General features: G+C 37.0%; 2 protein-coding genes across 3 annotated transcripts in view; one reads left to right on the top strand and one right to left on the bottom strand.

Annotated features, from left to right (window-relative positions):
- ECM2 (extracellular matrix protein 2) overlaps positions 1–4,936 on the top strand; it is a 16,538-nt gene extending 11,602 nt beyond the window's left edge. For both annotated transcript variants that reach the window (XM_017737295.1, XM_008636052.2), the window contains exons 6-10: positions 295–430; positions 1,214–1,371; positions 1,686–1,825; positions 2,914–3,240; positions 3,950–4,936. In XM_017737295.1, coding sequence (XP_017592784.1) covers positions 295–430; positions 1,214–1,371; positions 1,686–1,825; positions 2,914–3,240; positions 3,950–4,151 — 963 coding nt within the window. In that variant the 3' untranslated portion in view covers positions 4,152–4,936. The remainder of the gene's footprint in view (positions 1–294; positions 431–1,213; positions 1,372–1,685; positions 1,826–2,913; positions 3,241–3,949) is intronic.
- The window catches only part of CENPP (centromere protein P), a 113,044-nt gene that overhangs the window by 28,747 nt on the left and 67,210 nt on the right, over positions 1–17,087 (bottom strand). The window lies entirely within an intron of this gene.

The following is a 17,087-nucleotide window of genomic DNA, read 5'->3' as shown; positions in this document are numbered from 1 at the left end:
ATGAATGCAAACTGTGCTCCTGGGGAACTGCAGCAGGGCTGTATGGAAGCTCTTCCAGTTACACATGACATTAACGGGCACTTTTGTTAATATTTAGCAGAAAGAAACCAATTAATTAGACTGATAAGAGAAAACATTACTTTTTAATTCAAAACAGTGGATATGACTGCACTGCTGCTGAAAACCTTTAAAAGTGTGTGTTTAAGAAAATCTTAACTATGATTATATTGTATGTTTAACTGAGTATTTTGCGCCTTGATAATCAAAGTGCTCTTTCTTCATCCCTGTGATAAGATCTTGAAAAAGCTGAAACGTTTGTATCTGGATGGAAATATGCTGGTACATATCCCCTCTGAACTGCCATCAGCTTTGGAAGAAATAAAAATAAATGACAACCAACTTCATGCCATCGATGAAGATGGCTTAAAAGGTATTTAAATAACTAATGTCAATTATATGAAGAGCGTAAAATAAATTTGAAAACCTGAATGCTGAACCAAATGCACCTGGTTTGACATAGAAAAATAACTGTTAGCCTTATGGTGCCATGTTTTCAAAAGGCAACAAAAGCTGAAAGATTTGCATGACAAAGTATTTGAAAAATTACATTTTCCCTTCTAATGCAACTGCTCCTCCCCCAAAGCAGCTTCTATTTAAGGTCACTAAATAAAGGTGAATTTGAAATATGCTGAAGACACCTCCTATCCCCACCTGGAAGCTGATGGCTTTATTTGTGGTGAAACCATTTTAGTTATTTTTAAATTGCAAGGAAGAGAACAGAATTTGATGTCCATGAAAAATCAGGGAGAATATAATTGGAGTCAACCATGATCGTTTTAAGCCAAGTGAAACACAGGCTGACAGAAAAAAGAGAAAGAAAAAAGAAAGGGTGCCATCCATATCAGAATTTGATGGACTTTTCTGCTTCCTTTCCTCTCCTGCCAAAAGGGTCCCACCTAAACTGGATCAGCTGCTGCCCTTTCCATTTGGACTGGGAGAGGAAAATGTAAATAAAGCTTTGTTCAATCTCTAAAGCTCTACGAACTTATAAACAATAGAATTCCATGATTATGAGATAATAAAATCAGTTCATTTTATTTTTTCATTGCTGTGAACTGATCTGGTAATGTTTAAGACTGTTAAATTATGAACATGTATTTTAACAAGAGATAAGATGGCGTTAATTAACTGAAATTAAACTTTTTCTCCCTAGATTTAAAGAACTTGGTCACGCTGGAATTAGAAGGAAATAAACTTAGTGAAGCAAATGTCAGTCCTTTGGCCTTTTATCCTTTGAAAAGTCTCTCTTATTTGCGACTGGGAAGAAATAAATTTAGAATTATCCCACAAGGTCTTCCTGCCACTCTTGAGGTAAAAAGAAAACAAAACAACCAAAATAAATACTAACAACAACAACCCCCCAACAAACACCCAAAAGGTGCAATTCCTTCTCTTTGCCCTTTCAAAGCAATCTGTATTCCACAAATGAGAAAACAAAACAATTGCTTTGAAAAATTGTGTTTCTGAAGATCCCACTCCAGCTACAAACTGGCTCTGGTTCAGACTCAGAATTAACAGATAGACCAGGTAATACAGAGGACAGGTAATTGCTCCATTTTGAATTTGCAACAGGAAAACCCAGCCTATTCTGATCTCACAGATTTTCTTCCCAAATGCACTTACAGGAGTTATATCTTGAACATAATCAAATTGAAGAAGTGTCAGAAATTTGCTTTAACCATACCAGAAACATCAACATCATTGGACTAAAGCATAACAAACTAGAAGAGCACAGGATAGCACCTTTAGCTTGGATAAACCAAGAGTAAGTACCAGACATTTAAAGTGCATTTATTTTATTTTTCTCTGTTATTAGTGAGTCAGATAATGAAATAAATATTTGCACTTCATTACTTTTAACTTAAGAGTTGTAATTATCCTTTGATTTGTTTTCCTTTGCTAATTTTTCTTAATTTCACTTGCCTAATTGTATAATCTAGAAGATACTCAGCTGTCAAATAGATCTTTTACCTCAAATCTGTACCATATTAACAGAAAAGTCATTATTTTTTCTGACCACCATTCAAAAATGAACATTAATTATAAATAATACTATATACAATTATATGGTAATTTAGTATCAATACATAATTATCTCACAGGTAATTTACAAATAATTCAATATTATCCTGGCTTTATTTCCCATTGGATTAAAAATTATAAAAGTAAATAAGATGAAGGGAAGACAGTGCAACTACCTTGTCTAAGAGTAGAATATAAGCAGAGCAAGCAATGAGAATGTAGGTAGTAAAAGGTGATAGCGCTTTTGATTTTCCTGCTAAATAATTTGCCAAGCTGAGCACAGTACCTGGCCATCACCAGCAGCTGCAGCCCTATCCCTTGATTCCTGAACTTGTAAATTCCTTATTCTGAAAACAACCACGCTGTTACTACTGAGAGCATCTCTCAACCCAGGAAGCGAAGCACATGGGACTGATTCATTCACACAACAATTCCATTTCAAATGGGCTTTAAGAACAAAGCTTAAAACTCCCTGTTAATGGGATACTGACTGAAGTCCCAAGGTTATTCCAGTTCTTCTGTGTAACTCATTATTGCAGCAATCACAAATTGGTCCCTTGGGATTCCCCTGTTCAGCTCCCCCTGCCCTCATTACTGAAGATCTCTTCCCATCAACGAAATCTTTGTGCTTGATTGGTAATTCATGACTTAATTCTTTCTATTCCCAGAGTAATTATGCATGACCATGTTCCATAAAACGCATTCTACCCCATTAACAGAAACAAATTTCCCCTGGAAATTTCATTCCCTGGTAATGCCACGAAGCAGAGCCTTGCACAGAACAATCTGAGGGGTTTCAGCCTTTTTTTTTTCTTTTCTCCTTCAATGCAGGAACTTGGAGTCAATCGATCTCTCTTATAATAAGTTGTATCATGTTCCCTCCTATCTGCCAAAATCTTTACTCCATCTGGTACTTATAGGAAACCAGATTGAAAGAATTCCAGGCTATGTGTTTGGCCACATGAGGCCGGGGCTGGAGTATCTCTACCTGTCCTTTAACAAACTCACCGACGATGGCATCGATCCAGTGTCGTTTTTTGGAGCTTACCACTCCCTGAGGGAGCTCTTTTTGGACCACAATGAATTAAAGGCTGTACCCTTTGGGATCGATGAAATGAGAAAACTACGTTTTCTAAGACTGAACAATAATAAAATAAGGTAATTTCCAAGCTCTTTGTTACATTAATGACATTAAAATAAATGTCATAAGACATGCTTTGCTTTAGGAATTTGTTATTTTTAAGTAAATATTCATTAAGAAAATTCTGAAGGAGGAGTGGAATCCTGAGTTTTCTTCTGTAGTATTTCTTAATATGATAAAAGTGAGATTTTGCCCTCCCTTACAGTTTACTGAAAATGCTCACAAAGAACTGATGCACCAGTTCTTTCCAAGATTTTCACCTGTAATAGTGCTTGGGCAGCTAAAATTTGACTGGCACAGCAATCACCAGCAGAGCCCAAAGTGATAACAAAATAATGGGAGGAGTCAGCAGTTGGAGTCACCTGGTGAGCAGATTTCACCAGCCCCAGCTGTGGAGCCAGGGTGTGGGCCCTCTGTGCTGTTTGCACAGCAAAGGAATGACAGAGAGAGGATCTTCCACGTGTCAGACAAAGTTTTCATTCAGCAACACATGGCAATACTTTCCTCAGGAAAAGTAAATATATGATATAAATGAGAAAACAATGCAAAGGGAAAATGTTAAAAAAAAAAAGACTTTTGAAAGTCCTCAATAAATATGTAATTGAGAAAATGTAATGTACTGATTAAGTCAACATTTTCAAATATCTAAATAGACAGCAACTCTAAAATAAATGAAGTTAAGAGTATCTGGAATAACTATATCATGATTCCTGCCCCGTGCCACAGGACGGTGCCCCCCGAACGCATCTGCAGGACTCAGACCAACCACGAGGATGAGGATGAGCACAGTGAGGAGAATGAAGATTCCCACTTGGAACACGTTCACCTTGAAAACAACTACATCAACACAAGGCAGCTCTCCCCACATTCATTTTCATGCATAAGATCCTATTGCAGTGTTGTTCTTAAACCACAGAAGACCAAATAAACCCCCCAGTTCTGCACTGCAACCCCTGTCTCTAGGAATGCAGCTTTATTTATTCTCTCCTACTCACTGGTCTGCTTATTTCTGATTTAAACCCCTCCTACTGCCATAAATATGATACTGTATATTATATACTGAAGTAAGGTACCAGTATATTTCTTCATATTGTTTCATTATAAAACCATTAAATGTAAAAACTGAAGCTTAAGATTATGACATCAATTTTTATTTCTATTAACACTATTTACTTAAACACAACAGGCCAAACTGTGCCCCCAGGTACACCCTCTATAAGATCAGATTTTAGGATATAAGAATATAACAAAATCCTCAGCTTGGTCCTGTCTTATTTGATTAACTGAATTAAAAACATTTCAAGTAGTACCATCAACTGTAAAAATTGTACATAAAAAAGTCCTTGAGCTATGAACATTCTAGAAATTCAGGAATCAAATTTCTTAAAAAACACACAGTACTGGATTTCCTACCAAACATTTTGTAGTGAGAAGTTCTCTTCCAAGTGAAATTTTAACAAAAAATGTTAAATTGTTTATTTTAGATGACCCTAAAAGCTTCCTGTATTCAAACACAGATTCTGATGAGCTAGAGGAATGAGCAATTATCTTCTATCTGGTTGCTTTTTTTTTTAAACAAAGCATATTTTAATTTTTAAAAATTATTTTTAAACTCACAGTAATAGGTTCCATTCATTTGTACCATACTTAGTTTTTTAGATTTTTATACTGTACAGGATCTGTAGTTTTATAATAAATTTAGGCACAACACCACATATTGTTGCAAGTATTTTCATTCAAATAGAATTCTTCTCTTTAAACATTCAGACTTGTAAGACCCACAAGAAATTCTCCAACTGGATTTGCAAGGGATAAATACAGATTTACACCACTAAAATACAGATGAATCAAGATTTCTTGTGGCCATTAATATTTTTGTTCTCCAAGATGTGCTCTTTCACTATTAAGATTTCATAAAAGTGAATTTTATGCAAGTAATTTGTCTAAGATTATTCCTCTGGGGATTTAACACAAAGAGAATCAAGGAAGCCCTCAGTAATAGAACACGACCTAAAGCAAAGTTACAATGCTGATGTAATGCCCCCAGTAGTGAGACAGAGAGTGAAGGAAAAATGTTTTGGAAACGGAACACAACAGTAGCAGAGGCAGAAGACCAAGCAGGAGAAAGAAGCCAAGGGATGAAGGGTATGCAACAAATGGGTGCTTCTTCACTTCAGAAATACACGGGCAATTAAACTTGCACGTTTCCATATGTCAGATGGAAGCAGCTTAAATCCACTCTTCAAAACTACCAACTGCATTGGAAGTGGAATGGGCTTTATTATAACAACTCTCATTACTTTTAAACAGTGAGCTTGAAAGGATTTGATAAACAAAGCAAATGGGATTGTCACCATTTTACAGCTTGTGACTCTAGGCCATAGTGACCTGAGCATTTGCTGTCAAGAAAAACAAGGGAACAAGTTCAGAAACTTTGGCCACCAGTAGGAAAAAAAAAATGCAAGGATAGCTCAACACAAAACCACTATAGTTAGTTTATTCTCTCAAATATATTCGAGCAAATAATTTTTGCAGGCTTACATTGGAAATGAATATACTTCAAGAAGGCCATTGGACTGGGAATGGAATACAGTTCTGCTAAGTGTTATCAGACTCAGAAATCTGATGAAATATATAAATATATAAATATAAATACTGGGAGAGCCTTCATGGCAAGTCCCTGATGAAAATTGCTTTGAGGGAGATCCTGTTAAGCCAGTCCAGTAACACTTCTGCCAGGCAATTGGACTTGGGAGATGCACAGCAGCATTCTCATTTCTCCTGTTCTCCACACACGGATGGAGCTGACCTGTATTCACAGATGAATTCAAGAGCAAACCAGCTGCAAGTTGCTAAGATTGCAGAGATGTCCCACCAGAATTTTTTAAACATTTTTCAGAGAGGAAACTACTTGTAGTACAGCAAAACCTGGAATAGGATGTTTTCAGTAACCCAGCCAGAGACACATGCACAGTAAATAGATCTGAATACAAGGTGTGAATGTTGAAACTATGAGAGGGAAAGATACTTTATACTCAGTAAGAGACCAGAATAGGAGAGGTTAGGATTCAACAGCCATAGCAATTCCAGAACCACAGTGCTTTGTGGCATATGAGGAATTTTGGGGGTTTAAACCCTCAGATTTCTGACTTGCATTGTTGGCTCATGTATCCCACATCAGAATTTTGACATGACTTGCTAAATCCCATTATAAATTGAAACATAGCAGAAGACATCCTGTGGTTACCATATTAATACAAAAGGTATAAAAGACATTGCCATTTTTACTGGGTAAATGATGACAGAACTTTGAGGATCTGCCCGAGCTGTTGTTTTGTGCACAGGGACAGGCACTTCTGGTATGATAAAAACTGCAAAGGTGTCCAACAAAATAATGTTGTTTCTGTGGAAGCTTGGGTAGCTTTCTGAATTTAAAGGAACTATTAGAGGCAATGTTTCCTCTAAGCAAGGTAAAAGATCTTTCTTAGGAAAAATTCCCAACAAAAACAACACAAAACCCTCAGAAAAATAAAGGCATCAAATGCCTCCCGAAATGAGATTTTCATTATTAATGCCCATGTGTTGAGGTTATTAGAACCTGAGACCCCAAAAATGTTGAGTTCATGCTATATATACCCTTCTCCATTTTCCATTTCAATTTAATATATAGAGATCCCTCCACGACAAAGCTACAAATCACTCAACTTTGCCCCAAAAAGCAGTTGCTGTACAACCACTATCTTTCTATTTGCCCACAACAAAGTGAATTTCACTCAGTTAATTCACTATTACAGTAACACTATAGAGAGTGGTTGATGTAATTTCTGAATTTCAATTCTGAAACACTCATCATACTTGCACTTACTACAAAAACTCCTTAGCACTCTGAAAGAAAATAACTATCAGAAGTAGGAATCATAATTTTAACATTTCTCTACCAAAGATCTGTACTTTTACTGAAAGAAATTAGTGAACTTTAAAGATCTTTCAAGTCACATCTTTTATAAACAGTTAGATTACAGCAAGAAAATAAACAGTTTGTCATTTCTGTGGTAATACCAGTGTTAACTGGTTGAAACTCTCCTGAGAAAACATTTTGTAATTTAAGTACTATGTTTATATTCCAATGTATACAATTTTCAGACAAGTCTACAGACAGTAAAATAGTAAAATTATGAGTAAATACTACCAAAATAATTTTATGCATTAACCCTGATAACTTTCTGCATGAAGCACTTGGCAGAGAACCAGTATGCAGACTGTGGGTTTGCAGGCCAATACAGTATCTGGTGTTCTGGAAGCTTCCTCAGGAAGCTTCAAAAAATCTCTCCTCAGTTGGAAGTTTAACCTCAGGGACCTGCTTTGGATTTACAGTCTCAAACAAACAACCAATGTCAAAGGAACAAAGAACTTGAGGTACCAACATGTCTTACAACTTCTACACCACCTCTCCTCACTGAAGTCATGGATCAGGTTTTGGAAGACCAAACTCCAGGTCAAACCACTGCTCTGAGAGGGTCAGAACCACATCATGACCACCTTGCAGAACATCCCAACCACAGAGGTGAAGCCAACCCTTTGGAAATAGTTAATGTTTTTAAAGAGATTTCCTTTAAAGCTGGTTTTGGCTGTGGGAAGCATTTAAAGGCTTAGTGCACCATGCAACCTACCCTCACATTTGGAAGAAGCCCTGCATAACAGTCTCACTGTCTTCTTGTAAAATGAAAAAGGTATAAACATCCATGCAAAAAGATTTATAATCATATGTTGGACTTACTCAGCAGACACACATTTCAGTTTCCTAATGAACAAAAGAGATCCCCCTGCTTTTATTGCATATTTAGTAACATGACCCCTCTCTTATAGTTAGTTACCATTGAATCCCAAACTCTATTTCAAGGCTTTAATTTTACTTCTCTTGGCACACTGAAGGCCATTTTAAACAAGGAAAAAACAGCAGACATGTGAAATAAGAGCTCTGATTTAAAGATGTCAACAACTTCTGTTCCCTCTCAAGGCCCCAAAGTATCGTGGAAAAATGTTGGAACACTTTTTCCATCTAAAAGTAGTGAAGACGTCACATAAAAACTTCTAAGATGTATTAAACAGATCTCCTTTTCCACATTAAGAAACAATCATGTGATCAAAATGAATCTAGCTTTTTATTTTCCCAATAAATTAACATCCTACTCATAAGTTTTGTACCAAGCAGCTATACTCAAATGCCTGCAAGCATAATTTTCACCATTTTGTTACAAGTGCTATAATGAAGTCCAGTGGAAATACAGTGTTTAATGTTCCCAATAACCAGGTTACAAAATCTCATTACAGATGTAATGTTCCTTGCTAACAGACACCCTGTTCTGCATTAAAATTCCATCAGGAGAGACCCATAAAGACACAGCACTGTTTTTTGCTTTTCAGTTTAAGAAGTGAAGAGAGAACACCAAGCAGAACTCTTCATTAGAATCTTCCATTCTACATGATGCAAGAGTTACTAAGTCACTAAATTGCCTTTGAGAACACATCCTGCACCATTGTGCATCCCTGAAAGAACTTACAGGGTCAAGTACTGCATAGAACAGTCTGACCACACTAGAAACCAATTAACGCTAAATTAGCATCCCTTTAATGATAATGAAATACTCCAGTTAGTAAGGCAAAAGTAAAACAACAGATTCATTACCTCCATGGAATCAACTTTTTCACACAGTAAATGTGCTTCTCTCAACTGGATAATGTTTGATCAGTCTTTAAGGGATCACAGAATATTCTGAGTTGGAAGGGATCCACGGGGATCATTGATCCAGCCCTTGGCCCTGCATAGACACCCGAACAGTCCCACACCCTGTGCATCCCTGAGAGCGTTGTCCAAACATTACTGGAGCTCTGGCAGCCTTGAGGCTGTGACCATTCCCTGGGGAGCATGGGCAGTGCCCCACCACCCACCTTCCTGATATCCAACCTAAATCTCTCTGACACAGCTCCTGCCATTCCCTTGGGAATGGCAGAAAAAAGACAAACTACCTCAGGGTGAATCTTGAAACTAAATGAAACGTCTGTCCCAAAAACACAGCTTTACTTTGCTTCAAGGAAAGCGAAAACAAAGGAAGCCCAGAAACACCAATGCCCTTTGTCTGTGGAAATGTTTGTGGTCACTGACAAAGTCGGGGGACTGGCCTAGCTGGGCTCTGACCCGGCCCAGGACAGCTTTGCTTATGTATTTCCTGTAGAGCCCGACCTCATCCTTCCTCATCCTGCCTAACTGCTGCTGGACAGAATCTTTCACATTTCCAGAAATACTCACTGACTTTATCAGCCTCTGAACAGTTAATAGAGTTTCCCAACACACAATCTGGTCATTGCTCTGGAGTTTCTTGGAGCAGCACACAACTGCCTCTACTCTGCAGTCACGTCTGGTAAAAATTCCCACAGTGGAGTGTTGCAGGGTAATACAGGATACAAAGGGGAATCTCATTTGAGCAGAGAGCTGGGCTGGAGGCTGAGGGCAACTTCACCTCTTGCCATGGCCCAGTAGCTGAACATTGTTGTATGAGCCCACACAGCTCACATGAACCAACTCATGTCAGTCCCTCACTAAAACCAGCAGCAGAGTTTAATCTGTATTTCCTCCAGGTCTATCCTTCATTGATGCCTCTGTGTGGGAATCCAGAGGGCTACCCCCCAAAATCAACTGTCCTGGTGACTAAAATTTGTCATTTTTACTTATTTTCTCTTGGGAGTTCTATGGGTAATACGGTTTATCTGGGGCATTGACTTCGAAGCTCTGTATTCAGAAACTGCAAATTTTTCATCTTGGGTTGTGCATTACAACTAGTTCAAAGACCATATTAAAGTCAAGAAAAAGGAACAGTGCCTCTTCCCCAGACCTCATAAACATTTCTTTCCTACAAGAGCATAAAAATATGCAAAACTATTCTGGCTATTAGAACCAAGGCAGTTGGGGGAAATGCCTGATTATTTATGATAAGGTCCAACAACTGTTAGGCTGGACTCAGAAAATCACCTGGTGTTTGGGAGGTACAAAGGCTGTGCTATTCGCTTTTCCTGTAAAGGCCAGTGATGTTCCTGCCCAGGGCTTCATGTCCAGTGCCATGGCTTTGCCAGCCACAGTGGGCACACACATTCTCTGCAGTCTCTACAAGTGAACAAATACTCAAGAGTTGAGCGAATTCCCCCAAACAATATTCTTCCAGTCTGCTTGAGCCATCCTGGCTCCATTCATTAAATAGCCTTTTTTCCCCAAGGACTTAAGGATTAGAGTAAATTAAAGTACTCAGAGCAGGATTATTTATAAGATTCATCTTAAAAACCATTTAACCTTGTAATTTCTTCTTTAATGGTCTGTTATGTAAGGAACTTCCTACAGCCACTGAGTAAACAATTACTGTAGTTTGGTAGAATTTCCATTTCTTTCGTGTTTAATTCTTTGTACAGGACGCAGATTTCCCCACACTTACTGAATGCAAACTTCTGATTCATTACTTCTATTTTAGGCTGTTATTTATATTACTATATGTTTGATAAAGTGAGTTCTTCAGGCCAGCTCATAACATACTGTTTCCTACAAAGTACTTTGAAGCAGTTCAGTTAATTCAGCAAAAAGAACTTTCATTCCAAGAGTGCAGTATTATAGGTACATACACAGAAATCTGCAGGTTTTCCATGCAATATTCCTGAAACAAATCTATGTTTCTGTGAGAACTTTTCATATGAGAGTAATGCATAAAAGCTGACTTATTTTTTCCACAAGACAGATATTTTTCTCAAAGGAGTAATACTGAACACAGCTGTGGAAATATTAGATCTTCAACAACACTATCAACAAAGACAAGAATCTTCTACGTGAGTTATGTAATGGTATTTTTAAAGGATTGAAATTAGGAGAGAGGATTAAAATGTACTCATTTTTTTCACAGCAATTTCTCCAAATGCCTGAAGTTTGGCTATGCCATTACCTTTCATCCTCTGGCCTCATACATTCTGTTCCTTAAAAACTAACAGGGAATGACAGCCCTTGTGAACATTTCGTGTTTCTGAACCCCCTTTAACTGACAGTTCTTTATAAACATCCGTGGCTTCCCTCTAATGCAGGATGGTTCTGACTTACTCCGTGAAGGTTGTTCACTTCAAGTCTTCCAGGGAAAACTCTTTCTCCCTTTTTTTCCAGCTCAGTTTGGCTCTCATTACAAAGAACTCAGGAAGCAAGACTTTTCCTCTTTCAATTAGACCAATTACTTTTTGGGTCTATATGAAACATTAAAATCCACTTCACTTTCTTCCACATTTCCACAACTCAACTATAAATGTTTCATGAGGTATTTCCTTCTGTTTTGAACCTGCCACCCACTGATTTCTTTAGTGTAGGTCTAGTTTTAGCATTGGAAACATCACAGTAATTACTCTCTTTCTTGACAACGGATGGGTTCAAATTAACCTGCATTGCCTGTATTCTGTATTTATTTTGAAGGCTATTTTGAGAGCCTCTGGTAAAACCTTAAATGACAGAAACAGTGATTAATTCCCATTTTAGTTGAATTTAATTTCTTTCCAACCTGAGCAAAGAACATCCTCTGGTTTTACATGAGATGTGCATCTTATCCATTAGTTGGAAAAAATAGAAACTCTAAGAACCATGGAACAAAAGTATAGTCACAGTATGAATCAAATGCTGAGAAATGTCCATGGCAGGGGGTTGGAACTGGGTGATCTTTAAGATCCCTTCAAGCCCAAACCATTCTATGATTCTATGAAATTAAGATATAATTTGCTTCCTTAACAAAATAAAAGTTACTCATCGGTAAGTTACTTTCTAAAGTCAGGGCTCCTTTGTTCTGCTGGGGTAAAACCAAATGGAAATTACCCTTTGTAGAACACAAGTGTTCAAGAAGAAAATAATACCCTCTACTTTACAAATTGTTCTACAAAAAAGATCTCCTTTTCCATACCACAAGTTAATATGCAATTATGACATATGTTTTCTTTCAATTTACATAAATATTTCCACTGAGTGGTAAAAGGAGCTTCTGTCATCCAGCGGATTTCCATCTCTGACAAAAAGCAGTGCAAATCCATCCATGGTACCAAGCTTCTTAACTAACACACTCCTGTATTTCCAAACAAATACCTTTGGAAATAGTGTATTAGGACACCTGTCTGACAACTCTTCTCTGCTAGTTTCTACATCGTCTTTTGGCTTAATTTAGAAGTTTCTATCTTCCTATTTCTTTAATTTTTCATAAAAAAGAAGGATAGTGATAAGACTTCTTTGTGATTTTCCCATACAGCTGAAATGGGAAAAAATGAATGCTAAAAGTCAACAAGACACTTTATGGTATAGAAGTAATTAAAGCAAATTTAATTGCCTTTTTAAAAATGCCCACTTGAACATAATATAGATTACATTGTACCCACATAGTAGCTGCAATTTAATAGTAGCCTAATTATGAGAAAGTAATACTAAAACTGTAGCAGCAGTTGTTAATCAGTTGTTAAAAGTAAATCAGACTTTTCAAAAGGCTCCCAATTTCTTGGGAGTATTTAGAGCTAGACCCAACCCTGCATGACAGAATTACTGCTTTTGTGTTGATGAGAAACAAATGAGGCCCTCCCAGAAAATTCCCACGAATAAAAACATACATCAGAACACAGGCTGAGTTAATTAATGAGATAGGGAAATCACTTCTTGAATCAGAGTATGCCCTCCTTATTATTAGTAATGATACTAATGATTAGGAATGAAAGAAATGCTTTCATTTCTACTATTCCAAAGTGGAAAGAAAAGTGTGTTTCAAAACTTGCAAACAAATTGACTTTGGAGATCTTCCTAGAGACCTTGTTAGTTTTTCCATCTACAAAACAGATGTGCTCAAAGTACATGCAAACATTTACAGACCCAGGTTCTTCATTAGACAAAGTAGTGCAAATTGTAGTTAATTGCTATCTCAGGAATGTGATATTCACTGCTTCCACTTCTAACAGTCTATCCCAAACTGAGTCAAAGTCATCTTCTTTTGGGCCTTGGGATTTCTAATTAACATAAATTACTTTTGTTGATAAGTAAAGTTAGGAAAAACTAATACCAAATTAAATGAAATCACCTTTTCACTCTAACATGCTTTAAATATTGGGTTTTTTCTGGACTAGATAGCCACATTTCTTTTTTCTTAAAACTAACAACTCACTGGAACCTGATGAAAGTCACCACTTTAAGCGTTGCCTTTATGTTCTGAACAACAGGAATCTACCCAAAGTCTGTCTAAGAACAGGCACTCATTTACATTCCATATTTTTCATACTCTTTGTTAAAACAAAGGGGAAAATGGGGGAAATTTTGCATTTGCAGGTGATCAAGGTTTGGGGTTTTTCAAAGCATTGTTGAACTTTGGCAGAGTAAATGCTTGATACTCTATGAGGAAATGTTCTTCTCAGTCCAGCTTGTATTCCAGAACAGAAACTTCTCCCTTAGAACTCATTGTTGGAGTGATTCAGTAGTTTGGCACTGGTTGCAGAGTTCTTCATTTTAACTACTGTTTGATTTTCCATGAAAGAATGTCTGGTGTTTCCAACTTCTCTAAGGCAGATAAATACCCCTATTCCATAAAAATGCCATGTCACATTATCCAAACTTGTGAGCAGCATCACAAGCAAGACTGACAATTGACAGGTACAGACACCACAACTAATTTCAAGACCTTCATCGATGGATCAGGCAAAGCAGTTTTCCTGATCCAGTTTGGTGCACAAACCTTTTCACAGGACCAAGGAGAAGAGCACCAAGGGGGGAGGGAATAAGCCAGCTGGGGGCTTCTGAAATTGGCATTCCCACACTGAGGAATATGTATTAATCAGTAGCCTGAGGTAGAACAAAGGTAAGTGACTGTCCAGAGGCAACAGAAACTGTCTGCAAGGGTGAAAATCAAGATGTTTCTTCAGGTGACCTTTTGCCTTTCCAGTCATTGCAGGTCACCACATCCTTGCATCCATAAAAGCCATGATAAGCCTGACAATCCCACGGATATATGTACATTTGCACTTTACAGCTCTTTTTGTACACAACCCCTCAATATTGCAAGTTAGCACCCGCCCTGCAATATTGCTGTGTTGCTAACAAACATCAGGGACCGAGGACTTTGACTGCAAAGGAAACTGTATTTTGTTGCAGTTTCTATGTCAGCTGCCAAAAACATGCTAAAAACTATGAACAAGCAAAAGTTGATTCATGCATGATGATAAAAAAAAGAGATTTTAAAATATATTTAGATACTGAAGAATCAAGCTGAACTACAGAAGCTGAAGGGCACATTTTGTGTACTCAGCTGGTTAAATGGTGCAGTCCAGCCTGAGAGGAGCCAAAATTTAGCTAAAACCAAAATATGTGACCACACTGCACATGGACTGGTTGTGAGCACGAAAGGAATATGTCATGTTATTAAAATGTGATGGGCAGGCTCCAAGGCAGCTTTGTGCAGTTGATGTTAGATTCATCACATTATGTAAACCACATTTATAAACAGTGCTAGAAAATGAAAAAGTACTTTGTTTTAGAATAACAAATGTATACAAGGGTGGCTTAAAACAGAGATTGCAATGTAAGCATTGGCCACATATGGCAGCATATGTTTGGTCTCTCAGACATATCAAGTAATACAAAATACAGTCATTTTTAAGAAAGAAATCAAGGGTAGCATTTTATATCACTGATGAGATAATGTCAAACACAAAACACCATCCAAATTCTTTTTCATCTGCATATTTCACCATAGTGAGACAGTATTCTGAACCACATATGTGTTGGATATACTTCTATTCTTTGCTCAAAAATTCATCTCCATTACCTCATAAATGTTACATAAGTATTTTAAGGCAAGACAGAATTCTAATTTTCAACCAATTCTCTTTCTGGTGGAAACAGAAATCACTGAAAAGTTCTGAGCAAACAGTCTGACCGTATATAATCTATTAGTTATTTAAACACAATCTTTCTTTGGAAAATATACCAGCATTGCATGCAAAGAAAATACCCTCCGACCGCTATTTGAGAGTATCTGTCTTCATTAAGTGCCCCACATCATGGATTAAAAAACTGAGACATTGGAAATGTGATGCGTTTAGAAGAACAGGCTCATAAAGTTGATTGAGAAGCACTGCTTAAGTTTAGGTACTGCTATCAAGAGTAACATCTAAAGTTCAGAACTGAGTAGTCAAGACACCTGAGAAGGTGATTTATGGGCATTTTATCTTAGACTGCAGTTATATTCACATCAAAATACTAGATCCATGTCTTGAGATATTAAACAGTTTTATTACAAGAACAGCATGTGATTTTTATTTATTTCTGCCATATTGATACTATGTATTGGACAAAATTGAAGGATAATCCTCTTTTAGGTACATTCTTTCCAGATTCTACCACTTTGTGTGTCACCTTCATTATGCAATTAGCTATGATAAACTTTATACACATAGGAATGTGTTCCTACCACCAAAATAAACTAAAAAAAAAAGAAAATAATAATAAAAAGCCCCGAGTATTCATCCAAAATTGAGATGTTGCTAAACCTCAAGAACCATTTGCTGCAAAATGAGGGTGAGCTGAAACTGCTGATTCAACACTTTGCTACTGAACGAAGCGAAAAAAGAAACCAGTACATTTATATCACAACCCTCAGGCCCTGCTCTCTTCTATTAAACAGCCAAGAAAGTGTTGGAGGGTTTTTTAAAACAGCAATTTAATACTAATTTCCTCAAGTAAACCCATCCAAACCAAGCTATTCAAAGCACAGGGGAGTGTTTGCTTAGGAAGCTTTGGTTTCTACAAGCAGGCAAGAGAATGCAGATATATGCAATTTGAGATTTCAAAAAAGTTTAAGATCACCCTTCAGATCTTTCTGTGGGAATGTGATTACTTTTGAAACTGTAATTTTATTCCTTGGGAAAAGTGATAGGAAGACTCTTTATCATCATTCATCTGTGCTACTGGAACACATCAAAAGCAATGCTGCAGGTAACACGAGGCTTGTCTAGGTTGGTATCACAGCACTAAAGTTTTAATTTTTGGCATAGACTCCTTTTCTTCCTTAAGAAAGTAACAGTAGACAAAATAACTATTATGCAACTTGTACAGGCATTTTGCAAACAGCACATTACATGGATAATAAAAAAATCCCAAGTAAAATTTCCAGGCTTTTTTTTCCAAAGCAGGACCAGACTTTTAACATAGAAAGGAGCTAATTAAAAAAACAGATGAAGTCAGATGTGCACAGAACTGGAAATAATGTATTGTAAATTTAAAGACACAAAGTGCTTCCCTGACTATGAAACTTGCTTTAGGTAAACTCCATTAATTAAACATTTTTGAAGTTTACATAAACTGAAGCCTACAAAAGGTAAACAAAGAATAACCCAGTTTCTAAATATTGTGATGTGCTCATCAGTACAAACTTTGTAACAGGGCACATTCTCAAAGACTTGGTTTTAAACTCACAATTTCAATCACAGAACACTGCAAATATTGTCTCTGTCTTCATGAATAGGTATGCTTTATTTCCCATACAAAACAGACAGAAATTAGCTATATTGATTAAAAATCTGATCAACAGTTACATTCTTGAACCATCGTCCCCAGCCAGATTGCTGCCTCCTGAAAGCAGAGCTAAAATTTATACACAGCCACACAATAAAGTCCTAATTTTCTAACTTTAGAAAGGTTTGGCAGCAGGCAGGTCACTGCAGGCTACTGGTTTACTCTGCCACTGGCTGAAGTTTTATAGTTTTATTCAAGTCACACTTTTAAAAGAATAATGGCTAGTGAAATCATAAATAAGTGGGATTCCACAGCAGG

The sequence above is a fragment of the Corvus brachyrhynchos genome, unplaced genomic scaffold (assembly GCF_000691975.1).
Source record: "Corvus brachyrhynchos isolate BGI_N302 unplaced genomic scaffold, ASM69197v1 scaffold266, whole genome shotgun sequence".
NCBI classification, from domain to species: Eukaryota; Metazoa; Chordata; class Aves; order Passeriformes; family Corvidae; genus Corvus; species Corvus brachyrhynchos.
Note: the sequence above shows the minus strand (reverse complement) of the source record. Positions and strands in the feature narration are given on the sequence as shown.